General features: G+C 41.6%; 2 protein-coding genes across 2 annotated transcripts; both read right to left on the bottom strand.

Annotated features, from left to right (window-relative positions):
- Positions 1-1,072: 1,072 nt before the first annotated feature.
- LOC113093787 (hepatocyte nuclear factor 1-alpha-like) lies at positions 1,073-20,224 on the bottom strand. Its single transcript, XM_026259353.1, has 10 exons — positions 19,130-20,224; positions 16,578-16,777; positions 16,292-16,472; positions 16,010-16,212; positions 15,703-15,842; positions 15,400-15,541; positions 5,214-5,396; positions 4,893-5,008; positions 1,329-1,413; positions 1,073-1,227 (listed from the first exon to the last, which is right to left on the bottom strand). Exons 1-10 carry the CDS (start codon positions 19,426-19,428, stop codon positions 1,103-1,105), a joined length of 1,674 nt encoding a protein of 557 aa, XP_026115138.1. The 5' UTR covers positions 19,429-20,224; the 3' UTR covers positions 1,073-1,102.
- A 638-nt stretch (positions 20,225-20,862) lies between these two features.
- Positions 20,863-24,284, bottom strand: si:ch211-170d8.2 (uncharacterized). The gene is made up of 3 exons (XM_026259336.1): positions 22,735-24,284; positions 22,031-22,175; positions 20,863-21,900 (listed from the first exon to the last, which is right to left on the bottom strand). Exons 1-3 carry the CDS (start codon positions 23,183-23,185, stop codon positions 21,534-21,536), a joined length of 963 nt encoding a protein of 320 aa, XP_026115121.1. The 5' UTR covers positions 23,186-24,284; the 3' UTR covers positions 20,863-21,533.
- Between the last annotated feature and the right edge of the window lie 129 nt (positions 24,285-24,413).

Raw genomic sequence — 24,413 nt, 5'->3', positions numbered from 1 at the left:
ACTTTGACATGTAACATCTACCAAAGCACTGTTGCAGACCACAGAACAGTTTTCCACTCTGCCACAGTCCATTTTAAATGAGCCTTGGGCCAGAGAATATACGCCTGGATGATGTTAAGATATGGCTTCTTTTTTACCTATAGAGCATTTATTACAGTCTGTATTATGTTTAAATCAAGTTTTCACTTCACTTTCACTTTTCACTGCAGTGACAGCAACAAGAAGTTGGAAGTTGAGATTTAGAGAAGCCACTGTGTCTCTGTCAGACATCCTCACCTCCACAGCCTTACAGTTAAAACTGAGAAGAAAAGTACAACAAAAGAGTGACAGCAGAGGAAAATCAGAGCACTGACACTAAAGAGAAGAAGAAAAAAGAAAATCATCCACAGGAAGAAGGGAGGACATTATCTTTGTATCAGAGAAACAGTCTAATGGAGAAGGAACAGAAGAGCAAACAACTGTGGTGGAAAACTTGACAAAGAAAAAGTATAAAATTAGATGATGGCGGAAAGGATTGTGAATAAATAAATAAAAGTTTTATTTAAAGTAAAAGACCTCAGTCATGGTAGTGCCATATTTAATTTTTGACTAGAATGAAAACGAGACTGTGAGTGATCAAGAGTCGTGTTCAGCTGATGAAGTCTTTCTGAGAAAAAAAAAATAGACAAGAACCACACACATTAAATACATCAATAAAGTGTTTATTTTGCCAATTTACTATTTTCTATACTTTTTATTCATATTAATCAGTCTTACCAATTGACCAGACAAAGAAATCTAGAGATGACATTTCTATTTTTGCAGTGATTTATTGCAGTCACACAATATGAAACCTAAAATTGTAATTATATACATGCTAATGTTCACATTAGATTCCATTTTGAATTGTACTCCGTTCTTTTATGGAGCATAATTTAAAAGTTTTGAAAGGATGGATTTGAAAGTTTTTCTTTTTCCTCCTCAGTGTGGGTAAGCAGCAGGTAGCAATGTGGCAGTTTTGAATTTTATATATATATATATATATATATATATATATATATATATATATATATATATATATATATGCACCAGCTCTCTGTGGGATTTCCATCAGTAGTTGAAGCTATTGTGCAGGAGAGACCATATGTGTAGGGATGTAAGGGTCTATATCTCCAGGTGGAGAGGAGAGCAGGTGAGAAGGATGAGGGTCACTCGTCTGAGGGTAGAGATCCAAACTGCCTGAAGACACTGGAAATGTTATTAACAAAGAATCAGTGATGGTAAATGGTTTTATACCAGTATCACCTGAATACAGCTAGATTAAGCACAAGGTCTGAGAGGGTCTGTACCTGGCTCTGGTGAAGTGGATTGCAGATGTAAAGACTCCTCTTCAATAGGAGTTTCAGAGTGAGCTTCAGGATCTGAGGTGAGAATCTGATGGAGAGAAAATGATAGAGCACTTTAAAGAGTTGCTGTAGATTCAAGTTGTTTTACCAGAGGATTGAAGAGTTGTCTTGAAATTTCTAAAATACTTTTTTGCTTTGAAATGCTGTGATAATTAGATTAAAGATAGATATATACCTTTTTGTCTATTGATCATTTTTACACTATGGAATATATTTTGTAACAGGATATTTATTTACATGTTCACATGGCAAAAGTTGTTATGGGTAAATTCATTTACTGCAGCTTCATGCTAACGCAAAATAAATATGATCTGCATTCTTCAGACTTCCATTTTTCAGTGCTTACAGTTTTGGCACATTGTTTTCACCATTAGACGGTCAAAAGCACTGCAAGCCTGTAAACGTGATTTACAAGCGAAAACAATTGATTGATTGTGTAGAACCAATCTGTATCAGTGGCGAAGCTACGGGTGGGTCCAGGTGAGCAATGCCCCACCCATTTTCAGCTGTGGCCCACCCAGTGAGAAGCTAGTAATTTTACAGATAAATGTTATCATAAGATAATAATTAAAAATATATAGTTTCAATATAACTTTGTATATGTGCTTTAAAATATATTTAACATGAGTTTTCATGGTCGATTGCAGGCAGTTTATTAATCTTCCCTCTTCCTATAGGTGCTTACCATACGCTTGTCAAAATAATGATTGGTCAATTTCGGTAAGTCCCACCCACAATTATGTTAAACGACGTGAGGGCTCGAGTGTTTGAAAATAGTGTTAAATTTGAAAGGTGAATTTGAAATAGTGAAACAATGTCACAGATCCGTCAGGCTCATTCCCCAGCCAGTCACAGCGCACCCCATCTTCAGAGTATTAATCACCGGCACCTGTTTGTAATTCACTCACCAATCAGCCACCATATATAATAACACACCTTAGCTTCATTAACCATAGGATCTCGTGACTACACAGTGGAAACTACCTCTGGTCCAGCTACTAGCATCGCCTACATTGACTTACCTGTCTACTTATCTACTCTCCTCTTCTCCAGCGAATATCTCCTCCGAAATCCTTCCAAGGAAATAGCCTTGTTGGCGATGGCCGAGGTGGTCATGCAGGGCTTGGATGCATGCACTGTATGGCCCTTAAAGCTGAGGGCAGTTGCTGGGCACAGATGCGAGGCGATTGCTTCTTCTGGGGGGGTTTGGAGTATCCACTTTCGTCAGCACCATCAACGGTGATTATAGCTGCTGCATTAGAAGGGTTCACCCATACCGGGTAGTGGGCTCATCCATTTTGGTGAGCTCATCTTGGACGGCTGGCAAGAACGGGGCTAGGCGCTGGTGGGAGGATTGCTGGCAGGTCTCAGGCAGGAACCATTTGACCAATAGGCCATGGGTGGGCTCATCCAGATCCGACCACTTGAGGCCCAGACCCTCCATGGCCTTTGCGAGGACGTGGATTAGCTCGGCATCTGGCTTTGGCCCTGGCACCTGAGGGGGAGGGGCTGCTGTTGGGCTCCTCGCCGGAATCACCCTTCATTTGCGTGATGATCCTCATTTGCGAAGCACACCTGCGTGAGAGGACACAGGGAGGGTGGGGCACACAGGCAGTGAGCCGACATGACTTACATTTACGCGCTTAAGCGTATAACAGCTTACACTGGTAACTCATCAATGGACATTCCTCGTTAGTATAGGCTATATTTTTTCACACTTTTCTCATTCTCACTAATTTTATTTTCATATGAATGAACCTCTGAAGGGCACTTATTGTCTTCAGAAAAGTTTCGATTGGATTTTCATTTTACCTGATAAACTATCATTTATGAGCTGAGCTGATTTGTTTACAGTGGGGAAACCATAATATATTTCTGACATTCCAAAAGCACCTCCTACTGGCAGAGAATGAATGTGCATTTTCAATAATCCTGTCTGCAGTTTTTCTTCAGTCCAATGTGAAAATTCACCCACATAAATCAGTTTTAAATAATATAATAAATTATACTTCCGACTCATCCCATTTCATGGTTTAAAGGTTAAGTTGTGAGGTTTAACATTTTATAATTAATTTAGTTCTACAGGCATACCCACGGTGGGGCAGCGTGGTGGAACAGACAGCCCCGGCATGGGAGGCATAGCATCCCTTAGTGGGGGCGGAGTGCAGGCAATCGTCTGACTCCAAGTAGCAAAGAGGACATGAGAAGGGCGAAGCGTTCTCGGGCCGGCTTTGCATGGAAACTGGAAGGGGAGAGGAGAATGAGAGCGGCGAGGAAACACGTCGGCAACTGTCGTTCGTGGCCTCTTGGGACCCGGAGGTAGAGGAAACAGCTCTTTTAGTGAAGGTTTGGGTACCATTGGGCCGCAGGGCCAGTGGCGGAACAAAAAGAAAATGAGAACAAAGGATTCTCCCCCGGCCCTCCTCCGGGGGAAGGAGTGGTCCTGCTACCATCTCCTGACGAGCTGACGTCTCCAACTCCGGGTCGCCCATCTAAGGAACGCCGCTTGGCCTGGCGTTTGGCAGGCTTAGGTGCAGAGACGGATTGCGCCACCCTTCTGTGGCCATCTTCTTGCTGCGGCCGGGGTGAAGGCTGCTGCTGTGGCCGAGCGGGAGTGGAGGAGGCAGGCTGAGGCGGCTGCGCTGGGGGCGGGGTGGAGGCAGCAGTGGGCCGACGTGGTAGGATGTGTCTGATGGCCTCAGACTGCCTCTGGGCAGTAGAGAACTGCTGGGCAAAGCTCTCTACCGCCAAACAGGCCATCCTGGGAGACCGGGGAGTTGAGGAGCTGAGCCCGATCAGAGTCCTTCATGTCTGCCAGGTTCTGCCATAGGTGGCGCTCCTGGACCACCAAAGTGGACATCACTTGACCCAAGGAGCGCGGAGTGTCCTTGGTCGCCCGTAGAACCAGGTCGGTAGCAGTGCGCGCCTCCTGCAAAACCCCTGGGTCAGTACTGCCCTCGTGCAGCTGCCGGAGTAGCTTGGCCTAATAGACCTGAAGTGAGGCCATGGCATGCAGGGCAGAAGCGGCCTGGCCCGCAGCTCTGTAAGCCTGTTTCAATAAAGAAAGCAATAACTTTCCTTTCAATTGTTAAATTAGCCACGTTCACTGCTTTGCATGTGCTGCCCCACCCCTCCCCCGGTTAAAAAGTTAAGGCTCAGGATTTTTTTTTTTTGCTTTAACCCCTGGTGTCAAAAGTGTAAAGCGCAGAAAAATTGAAGTCTGAAGAATGCAAATCAAATTTATTTTGCGTTAGCATGAAGCTGCAGTTTCACAATACATGAATTACACTTAAGAATAACAGTAAAATGCTGCAAATATTTTTTTCTTGCGCTTGAATCATAATTTACACCTTTACAATGTTTCTCTTGCAGTCTTATGTAAACTTTCACAAATATTACTCTGCACATGCAAATCTTTATGATGTCATTTTACCTTTATAAGCACCTAATCTTAAAATTATGTGCATATAATCATGTCAGTGTGATGAGTTTGCGTTTGGTTCATGCCTGTCGAACAGCTGTGAGGTTAGTCAGTGTCCCAATGCTGTTGCTGTCTGCGATGACCATAGCCTGGGACAGGAGACTGGAGGAGGGGAAAGAGCTCAGGTCTGCTTTGCTGTACACTGAAACACACAATATTACCGCAGAATTTAGGAGAAGTCCACACTATTTTTCTGAAATGAGATATATTAGGTCTGTCCATTTAAAACTCACTGTTCTGGCTGGTTTCTAGAGCATTTCTAGAAGTTTTCAAGTCCACCCGATAACAGTGATGCTAGTCTTGATGCACCAATAATTAATTACTCAGACCTGTAAATAAGAACGTACTGTGGCATGGTAACTGTGTCATTGTTGCCATGAAGGAGCTTGGACCAATGTGACTCTGAAGCTGCTGCACTGTTGGCTGCTGAGGTGAGGTGTGAAGATGCTGCTGAAATGAGATTGGCTGAAGGGTAGTAAAACCTCCCCCTACATTGTTGATGACTGTCTGTGGTTGAGAGGATGTCAAACCTGCAATAAAAGACATCTGTTATTATAAACCCAATTCCAAAAAAGTTGGGACACTGTACAGATTGTGAATAAAAACAGAATGCAATGGTGTGGAAGTTTCAGATTTTAATATTTTATTCAGAATACAACATAGATGACATATCAAATGTTTAAACTTAGAAAATGTATCATTTTAAAGGAGAAATAAGTTGATATTACATTTCATGGCATCAACACATCTCAAAAAAGTTGGGACAAGGCCATGTTTACCACTGTGTGGCATCCCCTCTTCTTTTTAAAACAGTCTGCAAATGTCTGGGGACTGAGCAGACAAGTGGCTCAAGTTTAGGAATAGGAATGTTGTCCCATTCTTGTCTAACACAGACTTCTAGTTGCTCAACTGTCTTAGGTCTTCTTTGTCACATCTTACTCTTTATGTTTTCTATGGGTGAAAGATCTGGACTGCAGGCTGGACATTTCAGTACCAGGATCCTTCTTCTATGCAGCCATGATGTTGTAATTGATGCAGTATGTGGTCTAGCATTGTCATGTTGGAAAATAAAAGGTCTTTCCTGAAAGAGAAAACATCTGGTTCACGAGTTCACCCTTACATCTTATCTGAATGCAAATAGTAGGCATATTTTGGCGTGCCGTCCTGGGGGAGGGGTCCAGGCCCGGAGCATAGCCCGAACCCAAAATAACTCCCCCTGTCCCTAATTTGGGATAAATAGATTAGAAGTGAGGACTTGGGGTGGAGGAGGGATGCCGAAAAACTGTCGTGGGACAGGAGGTAGGAAGACTGGACATATATACGCTTGTGTGCTATTTAAGATGTTTAGCTAAACGAGATGCACCGGTGCCAAATTGGATGATTATCTGATCGTGCTTCTCCCAAACTTTGTTAATAAAACCACATTTCACGAGTTCACCCTTACATCTAATCTGAAGGCAAATAGTAGGCATATTTTGACGTGCTGTCCTGGGGGAGGGGTCCAGGCCCGGAGCATAGCCCGAACCCAAAATAACTCCCCTAAATATTTGTTGTCCCCCAAAATATGCGTGTTGGGAAGAAAATGCAGAGCGACCGGGAGAGACTGTGCAGTGTTAGACGAGAGCTGCGGCTCGCAACGTCTTACCGGCAAGCCCTCCGTGCCGCTTATGAGAGGAGCACGATGCTGTATATCAAGAAATGAGGGACTCTTGCTGCCTCCAAAGGGAGCTGCGGCTCTGCTGCACCGGAAGGGAGAGTCCCTCTTGCGGCTGAGTATGAGGCACGGTTTGTTGCATCTGATGGAGGGCTCTCACTGCGACTGAAGAGAGCCGCCATCGAGTATGCAACATAACTTGGACGGGGGGTTCACACTGCGACCGAAGGGAGCCGTGGGTCTGCTGCACCAGAAGGGAGAGCCCCGTCAGATGCTGAATAGGCAATGAGATTCGAGCCGTGGTTTGGCGCGTCGGATGAAGGGCTCCTAATGCAACTGAAGGCAGCCAGCGGCTGTACCCCATCGGGAGGGAGATCCCTAGCCATCGTTGAGCATACAACATAACTCAGATGGGGGGTTTACACTGCGACCGAAGGGAGCTGTGGGTCTGCTGCCAGGGCCGGATTAACCATACGGGCAACTGGGCAATTGCCCAGGGGCCCAAGACCTCTAAAGGGCCCAAGGCAGCAAGGGCATGAGCAAAATACTGTATCTGGTAATCTCCCGCTTTATATTAAACAAACTGTCAACACGGGAATTTGCGGTGCACAGAGAGACGCTGCGCTGCCTATGACTTTGAACGTGAGTTGAGAGCGGTTGAGAGTCAGTCTCATGCTGCCTGACCAATGAAGAGAGAGCCCCAAGTTAAGACCCTCTCCTCATTGGTCAGTCCACATGAGGTGGGTCAAATGTTACGCTGGAGTGGGTTACGTCAGGCGTTGCTACAACAGAAAAAAAATCTGACATGGAGAGGCTAAGTGGGAGCGCGAAGCGGAAATTAAAAAAGGAAAAAGGACATCAGAAAAGCAGAAAATGTAAAGTTTATTTCCCGAAAATAGGTAATTTCTTCACTCCTGTTAATGTTGCCGACAGTTCTGTTAAGTCAGCTTCCGTCAACGACGAGGACAACTCAGCTAGCAAGGACTTTTCTACACCGCCAGCTTATGTTTACAGCCCGGAGAGCGAAGAGCATTTCAAATTCAAACATGCCCTTCGTCGTTATTTAGGACCAAAATTATGTGTTTTGCCAGATTATGTAGCATTTATTTCTGTCTTGTCTTCTTCAGAAAAATTGACAGATTTCTAAATGTTTATGTAGCACTCAAATGTTTAACTGGTTAATTGTGCTGTGAAAGGTTGTTGTTCTATTTTAAAACAAGTTAAAATGAGCTTTTAGGATAAAAATGTTTATGAGCAGATAATAGTGATACTGCATTTTATTTATTTATTTTTTCCTTGAGGTGTCAGTTTCATTAAAATGCTGTAAAATGTTGTGGAGGGATAAATGGCAGATTTCAAATTGTTTGTGTTGGACTAATAACTTGATTGCCTTGTTGAATTCTGAGAAAATAGGGTCACCCTGTCAGGGTGATTTCTGCTTAAAATGAGCTGAGGACCAAATTGTTTCTTGTTGTGTTGTCTGTGGTCTTCTGTTATAGCTCTATCAATTCAATACATTTCTATTGGGAATAAATGTTGTTAAATAAACAATGGTTTGAAAGTGGTTGCTCATTTATTCATTTTTGTGAAAATGGAGGATATTTCCCTCCCTCTCAATGTAGTGGGTAAATTTTACCAGATTATAAAGATGCTGATGTGTTTTGTTTTCATAGCATCATATGTGAGTGAATGTCTTTGATAGGGGACATAGTACTGCATTTGTAGTCCTATGAGCATTTAAATATTTGTAAATCAAAATACACCTGGTGACAGTTAGAATTTGAAGTATTGAGTATATTTACTGTATATTAAAGTAATATATTCTCTATATGACCATATTATGGTGATCCTGGGGTCATGATGATGGGGCCCTTGAATATTGTTGCCCAGGGTACAACAAAGTGTTAATCTGGCCCTGTCTGCTGCACCGGAAGAGGAGCCCTAGTCCGATGCTAAGAAGGCAAAGAGAAGCGACTGTTGGAGGGACTCCTGCTGTATCCGAAGGGAGCTGCGACTCTGCTGCACCGGAAGGGGGAGTCCCCCATAGCGGGTTTATGGAGGCACAGTTTTTTGCCTCAGAGGGTTCTCCCAGCTTCCGTAGGGGGTTCGCAATTCTGCAGCGGGAGTGCTGCCCCGGAGGGGAGAGCCCTGATTGACGCTAACTGGAATACGACTGTTGGAGGGACTTTTGCTGCGTCCGAGGGGGCTGCGGCTCTGCTGCACCGAAAAGGCGAGTCCCCCTTGTGATGCGAGGCATGGTTTGATGCGTCTGATGGAGGGCTCTCACTGCGACCGAAGGGAGCCAGCAGCTCTATTCAACCGGGTGCGAGAACCCTGTCTGCCCTTGAGCATGCAACATAACTAAGACGGGGGGTTCACCCTGCGACCGAATGGAACCGTGGGTCAGCTGCACCGGAAGGGAGACCCCCGTCAGATGCAAAATAGGCAAGAAGATTCGAGGCACGGTTTGATGCATCGGATGGAGGGCTCCTGCTGCGACCGAAGGGAGCCAGTGGCTCTATTCCCCCGGGAGGGAGATCCCTGTCTGCCGTTGAGCATGCAACATAACTCAGACGGGGGGTTCACCCTGCGACCGAAGGGAGCCGTGGGTCTGCTGAACTGGTAGGGGAGCCCCGTCCGATGCAGAGTAGGCAAGAAGACGTGACAGATGGAGGGACTCTCGCTGTGTCCGAAGGGAGCTGCGGCTCTGCTGCACTGGAAGGGAGAGTCCTCCTTGTGACTGTGTACGAGGTGCGACTTTGATGCATCAGATGGAGGGCTGTCACAACGACCGAAGGGGGCCTGTGGTTCTGCTGCACCGGGCGGCAGAACCCCGTCCACCGCTGACTGCGCAGCACAACTCAATGACGGACGAAGGGCTCACGCTGCGACTGGAAGGAGCCACTGCCCTGCTGCACCGGAAGGGAGAGCCCTGTCCGATGCTGAATGGCAAGGAGATTGTAACGACGGCTAAAAGGCCTTTACTTTGGCCGAAGAAACAATAATTGACTGTGATGGGAAGGAGAGGCTTTTTATTTTTATTTATTTTATTTTTTTTATTAATTTTTTTATTTTTTTTATTTTTTTATTTTAATAATTATCTATTTATTTATTTATATATATCTATATAATATATTTTAGAATACTATATATATATATATATATATATATATATATATATATATATATATATATATATATATATATAGTTTTATTTTATTTTATTTGCATTAACAAATCATATACTTATAATTATTTATCAGCTGATCAGGGCTGCATGGGCTGCCTTTATGTGACTTTGATTGTACCTGATGTAACTTTTGAAAGGTTCTGATGACCAACGACCCAGAGCCTGAATTTTGGGAGAGTCCTTTCTGAGCTGCTGTAGTTGCTGCCCCAATGCAGAATGAGTGGCTGGAAAATTTTCTGCGTATTTGATTGCGTAAGGATGAGCTTTAAATGTTTTTGGAACGTGTAACGGGTTGATTGGAGTCGTCGACAAAGAGAGGGTCTAGTGCGGATTTAGATTGGGCGTTCCTGAACTGTGCACGGTCGCTTCGTTATTGCAGTATACTAAAATGGTTCTTGACGTCCAATTTTTTCCCCATAGAAAGGCTGCGACGACTAAGGGGTAGAGTTCGAACAGCGCGGAGGATTGGGGAGACTCGATCATCTGGATCACGGAGATGCGAACCAACGGCCTTGATAAAATCCCCCGAAACCGACGGTCGGTAAATAATTGGATGTAGTCGGGGAGAAACACCAGATCGCTGTAGAAAAAAAGTTAAGCCGTTCCATTGTCTGAGGAAGGTGATCCATAAACTGAGTTCATTGCGACATGCCTGGTTTATGATAATTTGATTATCTAAGGCATGCACGGAGGATGCGAGTGCGAGAAGATGAGATATGAAAGGGCGGCCTTGCGGGATTATGCGCATTGCAAAGTTAAGATGTCCGAGCAAAGAGAGGAGATCGTGCTTTGAACAACTTTGGCACTCTGCCAAGGAAGAAGCCACTAAAATTATTCTGTCGATTTTTTCCTTTGGCAGAGAGGCCTGGAATTTGATTGAATCCAGGTTAATACCTAAGAATTCAATTAAATGGGTTGGTCCCAAGGATTTCTCGTGCGCATATGGGGATTCCTAGCTCTTAGAAAACCCTGTGGACAGTTGTGATCTTTTCGGCTGGAATTGCATCGGGAGGTGAAATGATAAGAAAGTCGTCGAGCAGGTGGAATAGGTGAGGAATTGAATAGTTATTAGAAAGAATCCAGCAGATTTCCTCTGATAACATATCGGAAATTTTTGGGCTGCTTTTACATCCGAAAGTAAGGCGTACAGAGAAATAAAAATTCCCACGGCAGCGTATCCCGAAAAGATGCCATGAATCTGGGTGGATAGGCATCACTTTGAAAGCAGAAGTGATGTCTACTTTAGCCAGCCATGCACTGCGACCTACATTTTTTATCATGGTGATCGCTTGATCAATGTCGATTGTATCGATGGTAATGCAGAGAATATTCTTCGAGGGGTATGAGGCTATTTATGCTGGGAAATGGGAAATTACGTGGGGCTGAGAAAATTTCCTGGTAGCCAGTCCGATAGGGCTGATTCGAAATTCTTTGAAGGGGGGGCATCGAAGGGCCCGATCATGAAGCCTGACTCGACTTCTTTTTTGATTAATTTATCTACTGTATCTGGTTCTTCGAGTGCGGATTGAAGATTTTTGCAAATAATGTTCTGTGAGATTGGGCATGTAGTGCCGGGATTGAATCCCTGTTTGAGGCCAGATAGAAGAAAATTGGTAAAATTTTTGTCTGGGTGGTGTGAAAGTTCAGAGGAAAGATGAGAAATATTAATCGGAGTCGATAAGTAGTTTCTAGATTTTTTATTGGTAGCTTTCATGACTGGGCATACTGTACGAGCGTGAGCTCCACCACAGTAATTACAGACATGGAGAAACTTGCATTGCTGTCTCACGCAATTTCCTCTGTTGAAATTACCGCAGACCTGTTGGTTACCCATGGCTGAGAAGGATTCTCTATTTGATGCTGGATGGGTGGTAGCCGGACGTGGAACGTAGCTGGTTGACTTGATTTGCGTCGGTTCTGGGCAGGGAATAATAGCTGGATTAATTTGAGGGCATGAGATGGTCGAGTGAGCTACTGACCTGCAGACTGCGCATGATATATTGCGACAGCTAAAAAATATGCGGCTGTGAAGATCAGCATCCAGGGTGCCCCAATAGGGGCATTGATTCCACTGGGCAACACGTACTGCACATTTGGCTGAAAATAGCTTGTGGTAAGTGTAAAAATGGGTTCTGCCATAAGACAGCGCGAGTTCCGCGACTATAGCCAGATAGTCATTGAGTTCGCGCCGTCTATAGGGAAAAGCAGAGCAGATTACCTCCGTATAGCGGCTAAATGCGATCGTGAATTCGGAAAAAGAAAGGGGACAGGATGAACTGTGAGAAAAAAAGACTTCAAATTTTGATTCGTCTGACCACAGAGCAATTTTCCATTTTGCCACAGTCCATTTTAAATGAGCCTTGGCCCAGAGAAAACGCCTGTGCTTCTGGATCATGTTTAGATATGGCTTCTTTTTTGACCTATAGAGTTTAAGCCAGGAATGGCGAATGGCATGGTGGATTGTGTCCACCGACAATGTCTTCTGGAAGTATTCCTTAGCCCATGTTGTGATTTCCATTAGAGTAGCATTCCTGTATGTGATGCAGTGCCGTCTAAGGGCCCGAAGATCACAGGCATCCAGTATGGTTTTCCAGCCTTGACCCTTACGCACAGAGATTGTTCCACATTCTCTGAATCTTTGGATGATATTATATACTGTAAATGATGATAACTTCAAACTCTTTGCAATTTTTCTCTGAGAAACTTTCTGATATTGCTCCACTATTTTCAGAGATGTATAGTAACGAAGTAGAACTACTTCACTACTGTACTTAAGTACTAAAAGGCGGTATCTGTACTTTACTGGAGTATTATTTTTTTCTCCTACTTCCACTTTTACTTCGGTACATATTTTCGCTGAGTTTAATACTTTTACTCCGATATTTTTTTTATGTGCTGCATCGTTACTCGTTACAATTATAATAATGTTACGAATCATTCCATTACAAATCACTGCCAGAACTGTAGATGGCAGATTTGATGAAGCTGGCACATCATTGAGCGAATCAAGCGATTAAGAAGACTGCGCATCCTGACTGAACTGCTGTGAAGAGAGAAATGAACACCGAGCCGAGCCAGATAATGACTCGTTCACGAGTCAAGAACCGGTTGCATCGGTTCTCGGATGACCAGTAACGTTAGTTCTTTCTGACAGTTCGATTCAATAAACCAGTTGAAGAAAACAGTTCACCGATTCTTTTGCGCTCGATGCAATGGCGTCATTGGCATTTAATGCACCTGGGCTCATAACATTAACACAGAATTAGTTCAGAATCAATCACCAAAAGAATCAGTTCAGTTCAGACGCTATGTGTGTCGGTTTGCTTCACGATAAATCACACATGCGCAGTATCACCAGCTCATCGGTTCACGAATCAGACGCGTCTGACAGAAACGGTTCTTGACTCGTGAACGAGTCATTATCTGGCTCGGCTCGGTGTTCATCTTCAGCTCTCTCTTCACAGCAGTTCAGTCAGTGTACTGTTTGAGTCAATGAATTACTCCGGGACATTGGTTTGTTTTAACTCAGAGGGAGTGTCAGACACATTAAACAAGTTAACAGCTTAATTCATCTGTGGATTAATGCGTATTGGAGACGCGAACTGTTTAAAACGATTCAATTCGATTTGGTGAACTGTTTCAAAAAGATCCGGTTACATCGAATGATTCGTTCTCGAACCAGATATCACAAACTGCTTTGTTTTTAACAGTCTTACAACAGACAAGGAAGAGAAGACAATGCTGAATAAAGTCGTAGTTTTTGCTATTTTTGGACCAAAATGTATTTTGGATGCTTCAAAAAATTCTAAATGACCCTCTGATGTCTTACGGGTTTGAAACAACATGAGGGTAAGTTATTAATGACATCATTTTGCAAATTGGGCTAACTAACCCTAGTAACCGTTTTTTGTTTACAAGAAGTTACAGTCAAAGGAATTGTGATTGTCCTTTAGGTTAATCATTTGAAATAGTAAAAACAATATGTTCAAACTTTTGACTACTTTCTTTAATAACTAACGTTACATAACACAATACTTCTACTTTTACTTTCAGTACTTGAGTAGTAGATTTTAAAATAGACTACTTGCAATACTTAAGTACAAAAAATGTTGAATACTTTAGTATTTCTACTTCTACTCAAGTCACTTTTTTGATAGAGCACTTGTACTTTTACTCAAGTATGGGTCTCTAGTACTTTATACATCTTTGACTATTTTTTGTCGCAGCCCTGGGGGAATTGGTGATCCTCTGCCCATCTTGACTTCTGAGAGACACTGCCACTCTGAAATGCCAATTGACCTAATAAGTTGAAAATGTGTCCTCCAGCTGTTCCTTATATGTACGTTTAACTTTTCCGGCCTCTTATTGTTACCTGTCCCAACTTTTTTGGAATGTGTAGCTCTCATGGAATCTAGAATGAGCCAATATTTGGCATGACATTTAAAAATGTCTCACTTTCAACATTTGACATGTTATCTATATTCTAATGTGAATAAAATATAAGTTTATGAGATTTTTTAATTATTCTGTATTTTGCTCACAATTTGTACAGTGTTCCAACTTTTTGGGAATCAGTTTGTATTAATTAGCAGTGTGTTGGTGTTAGGGGCCGTTCACATATCGCGCCTAAAAACGCGTGGAAAACGCTAGGCGCGCCGCTTTCTCTTTCTTTTCCAAAGCGCTCGGGCAGTTGCGCCCCTGAGGCGTCTGCCTTTGCTAGGGGCCGTTCACATATCGTGCCTAAAAACGCGTGGAAAACGCTAGGCGTGCCGCTCTTTCCTTCTTTCCAAAGTGCTCGGGCAGAAGCGCTCCTGAGGCGCCTGCCTTTGCTAAGCAACCATGACGTGCTCTCTCCATGAAGATGCGGAAATTTCAGCAAAGGATAAATGGATTTGCAGCACTAAAAATCGCTCGCAGTAGCTCTGCTACTAAATTTATTTCAAAATGGCAATCCATATACAACTATGGTCACCTATTCCTTCATCTTAGCTAAGCTTTCAACGTTGTTATGGGAAAGGATGAAGCTGATTGGTTAGTTCTTGTCACATGACCCACGGTGCGCTTGCGGTATGCTGAAAAGTTTAGATGTTTTTAACTCGATGCAGTGCGGACGCGCCTGGAAAAACGGGCGCGTCGTGACCGCGTCGCTTCCATTATGAGCGCGCATGCCGCGTGCCTACATTGGAAATAACGAACTTGCGCGCGCAAAAGACGCGATATGTGAACGACCCCCTAAGCAACCATGACTTGCTCGCTCCATGAAGACGCGGACATTTCAGCAAATGATAAATGGATTTGCGCAACTAAAAATCGCTCGCAGTACCTCTGCTACTAAATTTATTTCAAAATGGAAATCCATATACAACTATGATCAGCTGTTCCTTCATCTTGGCTGAGTTTTCAACGTTGTTACGGGAAAGGATGAAGCTGATTGGTTTGTTCTTGTCACATGACCCGTGGTGCGCTTGCGGCTATCTGAAAAGTTGAGATGTTTTTAACTCGATGCGGTGGGGACGCGCCTGGAAAAACGGGTGCGTCGCACCGCGTGCGCGTCGTGACCGTGTCGCTTCCATTATGAGCGCGCATGCCGCGCGCCTACATTGGAAATAACGAACTTGCGCGCACAAAAGACGCGATATGTGAACGGCCCCTTAAACTGCATATGCAGATTACTAAATATGCACTGTACCTATGAAGAGTGAGGAGTCCCCTAGACTCATTACACTTGGCAGGGAGCCCATGATCAGTCCTGTAGGGGCAGCAGAGGATCCTAAAACTCCATGCAGGGAAGTGAGAGTACTGACAGGAGGTAAGGAGCCACCGCCAGAAGCCTAAGAGAAAAAAATTAAACAGGTTTCAGCTTCCATTTGCCATGGGGGGGGGGGATGGGGGGGGTTGTGTTCAGCAGGGAGTGATCACTTAATTCACTAACTCTTCCCTTAATCTCGCTGCTTTATGGTGATATGTGTAAAATACTGTATATGAATCTCACTGATTTGTGATGGTGTGTATCCAGGAGTGTATGGCTGGGATCAAGCTGGACTGGACTGGCTAGACAACCTCTGCCTTCACCACTGGAGCTTCTCACTGTGCCCAGGCTCTCACACACAACTGGCTGACTGTACTTCAGATCTTTAGGATATAAACAAAGAGAAAGGTGGGTAAAACAGGACAGATTTAGGAAGAAATCTAGGGAAACAAATTAAAAATCAACCAACTGGTCATTAAGAGTGTTATTTTATATGCAATAGAATATCAGTTAGAATATGTGTTAGGTATGGGCCTGCTTGACATCATACCTGGTGAAGGACTGGATGGTAGCGTCTGGCCTGTCAAGGGATCTGATTGGCTGCTATAGGGCCCGTCCAGTGCCAGTTTATGGCGAAATGCCTCTTCTTTACGCCGATTCGCAAACCAATTATACACACGAACCTCTGTGACCAAATTAGAGCCCAGGCCAACCAGCTGAGATGGAGAAACTCCCCTCTGAAGACATTCCGCTCTAAAACACATATACATGCAACAGTTATTACCCACGTCACACCTAAATTTTGGGTTATGGTAACTGGTTCACTCGTTACCTGTTGCACTCCTCCACCAGTCCCTCCCTTTCCCCCTTACTGGGGTTTTTCTGTCGTTCATAGGCCTGGAACAGGATTTGTTGGGATGCTGGGCCCCATTTGAATCGATTCCTTCGTCCCTTTCTCACATCATCCCCAGATTCCTCTCCTGACACAACACCTCGACTGGCATTAGTGAACTCTGCATTGATCAGGGTGTAATAATCGCTCATTATTATTGTTTATTTCTTAAAGATGCATTAAAACAGAATTTTACGTAAGAGAAATAAGAAATGCTCATACTCACGCTGGCTGATCTCTGCCTGTTTCTTGACGTACCAGCTGTACAGAGCGGCACGCTTTTGATTCTTCATGGGTGTGCCCTTGTTGAGGTGCTGAGAGAGATGGGATTGGTTGAGGCCTGTGGACTCCACCACCTCTCTCTGTGGCAGGTTTTGCTGCTGCATGTAGGTCTTTATCATTTTAGCCACATGCCATGGATCCTCTCTAACACACCAACACATTAAGACATTAACATACAAATACATTATAATAGGCATATCTGAATATTTCCTAACAAGATCTGATGAAAACACATGAAGAATATGATGTTTATTACTGGATATGTCTCAGGAAATGGTGCCATTTGCGCCTGATATTTTTTATAATTTATTTGTATTAATTGAATAAAGAATCATATTTTGCCCTGATTATAACCCTCAGTGGTTATGACCTTGCAAAGTATGCATAGTCTTCATATTATTTTCATATATTTTTTTCAATTCATATTATATACACTATTCAAAAGTTTGTTGTAAGTTTTTGTTATAATTTCTTAATAAAAATTATAATTTTATTCAGCAAGGAGGCATTAAATTGATCAAACGTGATGGTAAAGATATTTATAATGTTGCAAAGATGACTATTTCAAATAAATGCTATTCTTCTGAACTCTCTTTTAATTAAAAAAAAATCTAGAAAAAACATTGATTCCACAAAGACATAACTGTTACGGAGTGACAGGAATGAGAGACGTGTGGATCCATGTCCAAGCTTTTTATTAAAAGACGTCACAAACACAGGCAGGCTCAAAATACCAGCCAACAGGTATGGCATAGGCAAAACACAAGAGCAGTCCAGTAAACAGACGTAGGTCGATCAACAGTGAACAATATACAACAGGGCAAGGAAAAGAAATATAGTCTAGGTACACAGCAATAATCCAGGCAGCGGCAAACAGAGTCCGAATGGCAAAACGAAAGGGGTAATCCGAGATACACAGGCGAGAATCAGAACATGGGAAAACTAAGATTAAACTGAGGAAAGATCCAGCAGGCTCCGTAAAGTAGCTATCAACTAAACAGTGATGAACGCTAAACAATACTAAGCAACTTATCAGGATCTGGGTGGGTGTAGCTTTCAGTGCAATGGATGATGGGAAATGTAGTCCAGGGTATAGTGTAACAGTCTGTGTAGTGTGAGAGTCTGTAGTTTGCGGGTGACCTCTGGTGGTGAGTGAACAGAAGATCATAGACCGGATTCAAGACATTAACATTGGTTATAACAGGAAATGTTTCTTGAGCAGCAAATCAGCATATTGGAATGACCGTGGTAATGATTTGCAATACAGAAATAATTTACATTTGGAAAATATATTGAAATAGAAACATTAATTTTAAATAGTACTAATAAAATGCTCAACAAACAATGCATACTGATATTTAAGTTTTGACGTCAGGAACAGGAAAATATCTTTAATATAAGCATAACATTTTAATTTCAAGTAGAATTCAGTTTTCAATACACAAACCCTTTAAAAATGTAATTGTGATTGGCTGCAAAGTGGTTGATATTGGAAAGAAAAAATATATATATATATGAGTACATTATTATAACTTATTAAGTAATATATATATATTCTAAGTAAGTGATAAAGCATATATTCCATGTTAGAGATAAATGTGTTGTGTGACAGACCATTACTGTGTTAATTATAGCAGTAAACACACATAGTATACTAATATCACTGTAATTACAGTGAAATAACAACATTTGTATTATTATTATTAATTTCAGCACATTATACAATTTATTTGTAACATATTGAAGAAAAAATAAAGTAAAAAAAAAAATGTATTAAGACTATTTTTTTCAAAAATGCTATGAGAGAAGGGTGAGGGAAAGAGGTAGGATAAATAATACACAGGTAGAGAGGGTGCAATGTTTACACTGTAAGATAAGGCAAGAGACAAGGGGCCAAAGTCCAGTAAAAGAGTTTGTAAATAATCTTTGTGAATACACACAAACATATCTAAGAGCAACTAATTTCACCTATACAAATCACACACAGATTCCCTTTGATGTTTCAATAAAGTGCAAGTCCATTTATAGCTGTGTTCAAAGAGGCACACACTTAGAAAACAAACCTTTCCTCACAACAGCTCTATATTTACAATATCACCACAGTCATGTTTACACAAAACCACACTGAGCGATGGACACTGCGTCTCTCTGTTAATTTTAACCAGTCGATGTAGTTCATTTATTAAAAAGTTTGAAATGGCCAGAGAATAATGAATAGGGTGGGTAATTAGTAACTAAAAAAGGTGGAACCTCCTTTATATTCACCCTATCAGTTGGGAAGCAGAGCATTAGAGAAGAGAGGAAGCCAAAGAAAAGGACTAAAAGAGAGAATACCTGAGATGAGCCAGAGAAGAGAAGATTTAATCAAGAATTTGTGGAGTAAAATATGAAGTTGAGAAGCAGATTGTCAGTTTCTTTAGAAGAACAACATTCGAGGCACTGAAGTCATGTTAGATTAGTTGGGATTGAGTGATCAGAAAACACCAGGAGACTTACTGTAACAGCTGGTTAACTTCAGCCCTCTGCCTCGCGGCCTCCTCCGGCGGCAGCCTCTCCAGCTCACGGAATATAGGAGGTGGATAGTCCAGGTCTCCCTCCTCTGAGCTCTCACCATCGGCCCGGTCCATCCTCTCGGCACCGGCCGAGGCCCGTTCTCGCTCCAGATCTCCCATGGCCTGGATCAGCAGCTCTTTTGACAGCCCTGATCCCAGGAGAGACCACACCAGCTGCTCCTGTAAGGCCGACAGCCGGCCGCTTCGTTCTCCTCCTGCTCTCTTCCCCTCTCCTCCCTCCATCTCTCACGTTTAAGTGGCCGTTTTTTGTGTATATTTTGCTCATAGAAGCTTTGTCCGTGTCACTGAAGCAATTACCAACACACTCTTTGCGTGCAAACAGACTTATACACACACAGCAAAACAATATCACACACGTTCAGTATTCACCTCTGTCTCTGTCATTGAGTTCAGTAGTCTGTCTTCCACATGAACAGTTTTTATTTTTTTTATCCTTTTCTTCTCTTTGTTTTACAGTGTTCGTTAGATACCTGCTGTCCTTTTGTTTCGAAATAGTTTTATTTTTGCTACTTGCTTTTCCTTCATCCCCTCCTCCTTTCCTCCGTCGTTCTCTCTCCCTCTCACTCTCTCTTGGTGAACTTTAGTCTTGGCCTGTGTTGAGGGCAAAGTATAGAGTCTAGCTATTCAGTAAAAATTAACACTACAAGCACATTTAATTTTTTTTTTTTCTTTTGTGACACATTTGTTTTATTCATGTTACAGGATCAGATATTCAGTTTTGAACTATGAAAATCTATCATTAAAATATTGTTGCATTTTTAAAACTGTGATATTCTTTAAAAAAAAAAAAAAGTAAAATAAATAATTTATATATTTATTGAAAATTAAATATATTCGAGTGGATCTCAACAAGGGGGCCTAAAACTGACTTGAAATTATAAAAATGTAAATGTCAACGTTAATTTGTGAAAACCATTTGGTAAAATCTAATTTTTGTAACATGATTTTAAAGATTTCTAGACCTGAAAATATAATGTAAATTAATTAAATCAACAAAATGCTGTGTACTTTGAACAGCTTTGCGACATTGAGTGAAAAGGTTTGAGGAGAAGGAATCAGCTATTACTGAAATTTTTGTTTATCATGCGTAAATGTCATTTCCACCAGAATGAATGATATGAGATGTAGTGTAAATGACTTTTGCTCGTGATGAAAAGGTGGACAAATATTTTTTTTCTTTGACGCTTTCAAGGGAGTTCATATCTCAAAATGATAGTTTAAAATGCATAACCAATCACAAAGTGAGACTTTTTTTTAATGAGAGGCTGTTCATAAAACTTTTTTTACGAGTATAAAGCTCCATAAAATATTACCATACATATGATCACTTCACAACAACAGTATACATATAAAGTTAAGGTCACAGTTTCTTAGACTATGCTATGTCCTGTACTAGCATTATCTTTAAAAGTGCAGTGCACCTACACTATACAACTGGAAATGGAGGAAAATATATCTAAACAAACAAGAGAAAACAGCAACTCATGTCATAGACTCATATAATTAAAGCAAAGACATTTCTAACATGCTGCTTTCCTGCTCAAGAAACAAATCTTATCATTATCAATGTTGAATTGTTTTTATTTTTTTATTTTTTTATTTTTTTATTTGTGAAAACTGTGTCATTATAGGATTCATTGATGACTACAAAAGGATTCATTGATGACTACAAAATGTTGTGACATTCCTAACAGGTGCAAAAACGATTTGGTAAAATGTGTTAATTGCATTATATTGGAGTACTTGCATTGGATGCTCAACAGACTAATCAAAATTACGATCTGAAACAGATCGTATGATTTTTCTCTTAAGTTCTCAATCATTAAGTATGTAAGGCATATTTATAATTAATTTATTTAAAACACCTTACTGAGACAAAATGTCTCAAACAATTGAGAGGAAACAATACACTGGCCACAGAAACATAGAAACAAACATTTTTTGCATATACAATGCAAAAAAAAAAAAATATATAAAACTGTAATTATACACTATTTACATTTTTCTGACACATAATACCCTTAAGTTAATACGTTCAATTTACATAATCAAGTGCATAGTGTTCCATATAACATCGGCCACTCTGAATTACAGTAAGCTTCAACTGAAGCACCATTGTCACAGAACAATGAGAATCATTAGCAATTCTTAAAAAATAGCGAACCATCCAGGGAACATTCACACCAGGTGTTAGTGCACTGTATGGATGGTGATTTTATTGCCACAAAGAACTTGTGATGGGGATGCTGGTCATTGACAGTGTTTGGCTGGACACAGAAGCAGTTTCCACATCTAAAACACTGTTCAATACAGCTGCACGTGTCTCACTATGTGTATGTCAGAGCGATGAAGGGTGCATGTTCTAGATGTACACAATAATCTTGACAGGGCAGTGCGATATTATCCAATAGACTGCAGCGTAATGCAAGTCCCAGCTCTAAAGCGGGCTGCAGGGGGGCTGCACCCTCCCTTCCCTCATTCTCCTCCCCCCACACTACAGACACTGTGTCTTGAGGAGATGGGGGTCTTTGCTTTTGGACAACGAACCCTGGTCTGATCAAGTCTCTCACCCGATGCATTTCCATCAGGCTTGGACCTTTAATGGCTCCTCCGATGACCAGCTGCAGGGCCTGGAAGAGGACAAGCAGATCTACTCTTAGCTCCACGACGCCATCTCTCAACCAGACACTGTACCTGCAGAGAGAAAGAGAAGATAGTGATGACTTTATTTGCAGAAAGTTCTGTTTTTCCTTGGAGAACTATGCTAACAACATTTTCACTTCATTCTTCACTTCACTTTCACTATCAAGTTCCTTTATCTCACCTAGTAGGGAACCCTCGTTTCTCCAGCGAGGGCAGCAGGGGTTGGATGGTGAGGTGTTGGGGGTTTGAAAAGTGAAAATGAACTTCTGCTTTCACCAACGTGGCTGACAGCACATCCTCACCAAGAAGAAACTCAATGTTGTAATCTTCACAAGTAAGAAAAAGACACATGATTAGGGGCACTGCTGTCACATAGTAAATAGTAAATACCTACTGCAAAACATTACATACTGTAAAAAAAAAAAAAAAAAAGTTTTAGGTTTAGGTTTATGCTGGTTTGGTACTGGTTTAGTTTTGCAGGTGAATTTTTGACAGAAATGTTCGAATTGCAGTCAGTTGAGGTTCCTCTTAGCCATGCAAGATTGTCTTTTAACATCCCTGCCAGTAAATATATTTTGGACACAACACTATTCATTTAGTTTTTAAATATAGGTGTGATATTGCATGCTAAAAGTTTTAATTACAGTAGCCTAATTTATATATATATATATATATATATATATATATATATATATATATATATATATATATATATATATATATATATATTTCGCAAAATAAATTCGCTGGGGCGCTATTGTTGCTATGGTTTCCTCAATAGCTACTTCTGTTGGAACCTCATAAACATAGATTACTAATCGGAATAACCGTTATAATTTAGCCACAGCCTAATATTTTAAATTCTCTTGATGCTTTACGACTTACCCCCAACTTTTCCGCCTTGTATTCCCTTGACACTTCCACAGTGGTAGCCCACTTTACAACAGCGATAAACCCGTCTAACGAATCTGAAGAGCGGTTGTTCTGGGAAAACAGCACGTCGTGGACCATCACTCATCGTCGATAATATCATTAGACGGTACATCTGACCCCAGTCACCAAGCGGAGTGGTGCTCTCCGTCCACGGGGCGCTCAGGAGGGTGCACTGGTCGGGCTCGGGTCCTGGTTCGCGACGGCCTCGTCTCTGGACGTGTCCAGTACGAATTTTACGCTCTCCTTGAAAAGAAGTCACCTTGCGAAGTTGTGTACGAAGCGATCGGCAATGTACTCCTATAGCAATAGTCATGAAAGCGAGAAAGAACAGCAGAGAAGCTAGCGCGCGCGTAACGTTGGCCATTTCAATTAACGTTATCCACATATATTCCGTTTCGGACATGCTTGTCTCGGGCTCTCCACGCTACGAATGATAAGGTAAATTCCCTTGCTCTGCCTATAAGCTCAGTTTTTTAATTTTGGCTTCTTTTAACTCTCCTCCCCTGGTTTTGTTTGGGACCCTTAAGCAGCCATTCGCACCCCCATCGACCTCTTAACTCCAATGGTTCTGCATAATAAGACGCCCAGCCAGTCCATTCTTGTTCTCACTCCCAATGACCCTCATTACACAACATCTGCACCATCATCAATGAGCTGCTCATGTGCAAGAGAAACAACTTGGACCAAGGGAACCATAAAGCTTTCCCAAACTGTCCTTTCCTCACAATAGCTCCACAACCAACAGAGAGGTAATCTGGGATATAGAAACCATTCATCCGGGTGCACATACACCGGCCCTAAGTAGACAGTTAAGCTACACTTTGTAAGTCATACTAATAGAAATTTATAAATTTAATTACATAGATAACAAATAATCAAACCAAATAGCTTTCTTACAATTAACTTCACTTTTGAATTTAACCAGGTAGTTTCAGTGTGATTTTTACTGGAAGAAGTCAGCTCTCCTGAAGTTCACACAGGTCCTATTAGAGAACCACAGGTGTAGTTCACATTTACTGTCAACACCATTGTTGAATGGATGACATCCAAAAATATTTTGTCTGAAAAAAAATGTGTATACATATTTAAAGGGTTAGTTCATCCAACAATGTTATAATTTACTCACTCCACAAAACAAATTAAGTTACTTTTAATGAAAGCTGAGATATTTCTGCCCCTCTAAGGAAAGCCCATTACAAAATTTTTTTAAAGCATCGAAAAGAGATCATGAAAGTTATCTATATGATGTTTAACCCAAGTCTTATGAAGAGAAACTTTAGACCACATAGATCGTATCAAATATATATATAGCAGATATAGAAGCTCAGATGTACTTGTTTGATGCACAAGAACAAACATCAATAGTTCTTGTGTCAAACATGTAGTAGAGTACAATTTGTGAAAGCTTTGGGAGAATATATATATTTTTTAAAAATCATGTGTTCCCATGATAAAAGCAAGTCTAAGGGTTTAAAATTACATGACGGTGAGTGAATGATTGCAGAATTTTAATTTTTAGGTTAACTATCATTTTATTAGTTACCCAGGTACTTTTGTGCCACTGCTATCTCTAAACACTTCTGTGTGTGCTGATTAGTTAACAGATCGAAACCCTCCTGACAGAATCTCAA

The sequence above is a fragment of the Carassius auratus genome, unplaced genomic scaffold (assembly GCF_003368295.1).
Source record: "Carassius auratus strain Wakin unplaced genomic scaffold, ASM336829v1 scaf_tig00215135, whole genome shotgun sequence".
Classification (NCBI taxonomy): Eukaryota; Metazoa; Chordata; class Actinopteri; order Cypriniformes; family Cyprinidae; genus Carassius; species Carassius auratus.
The sequence above is the reverse complement of the archived record's forward strand: the minus strand, read 5'-3'. Positions and strand labels throughout refer to the sequence as shown.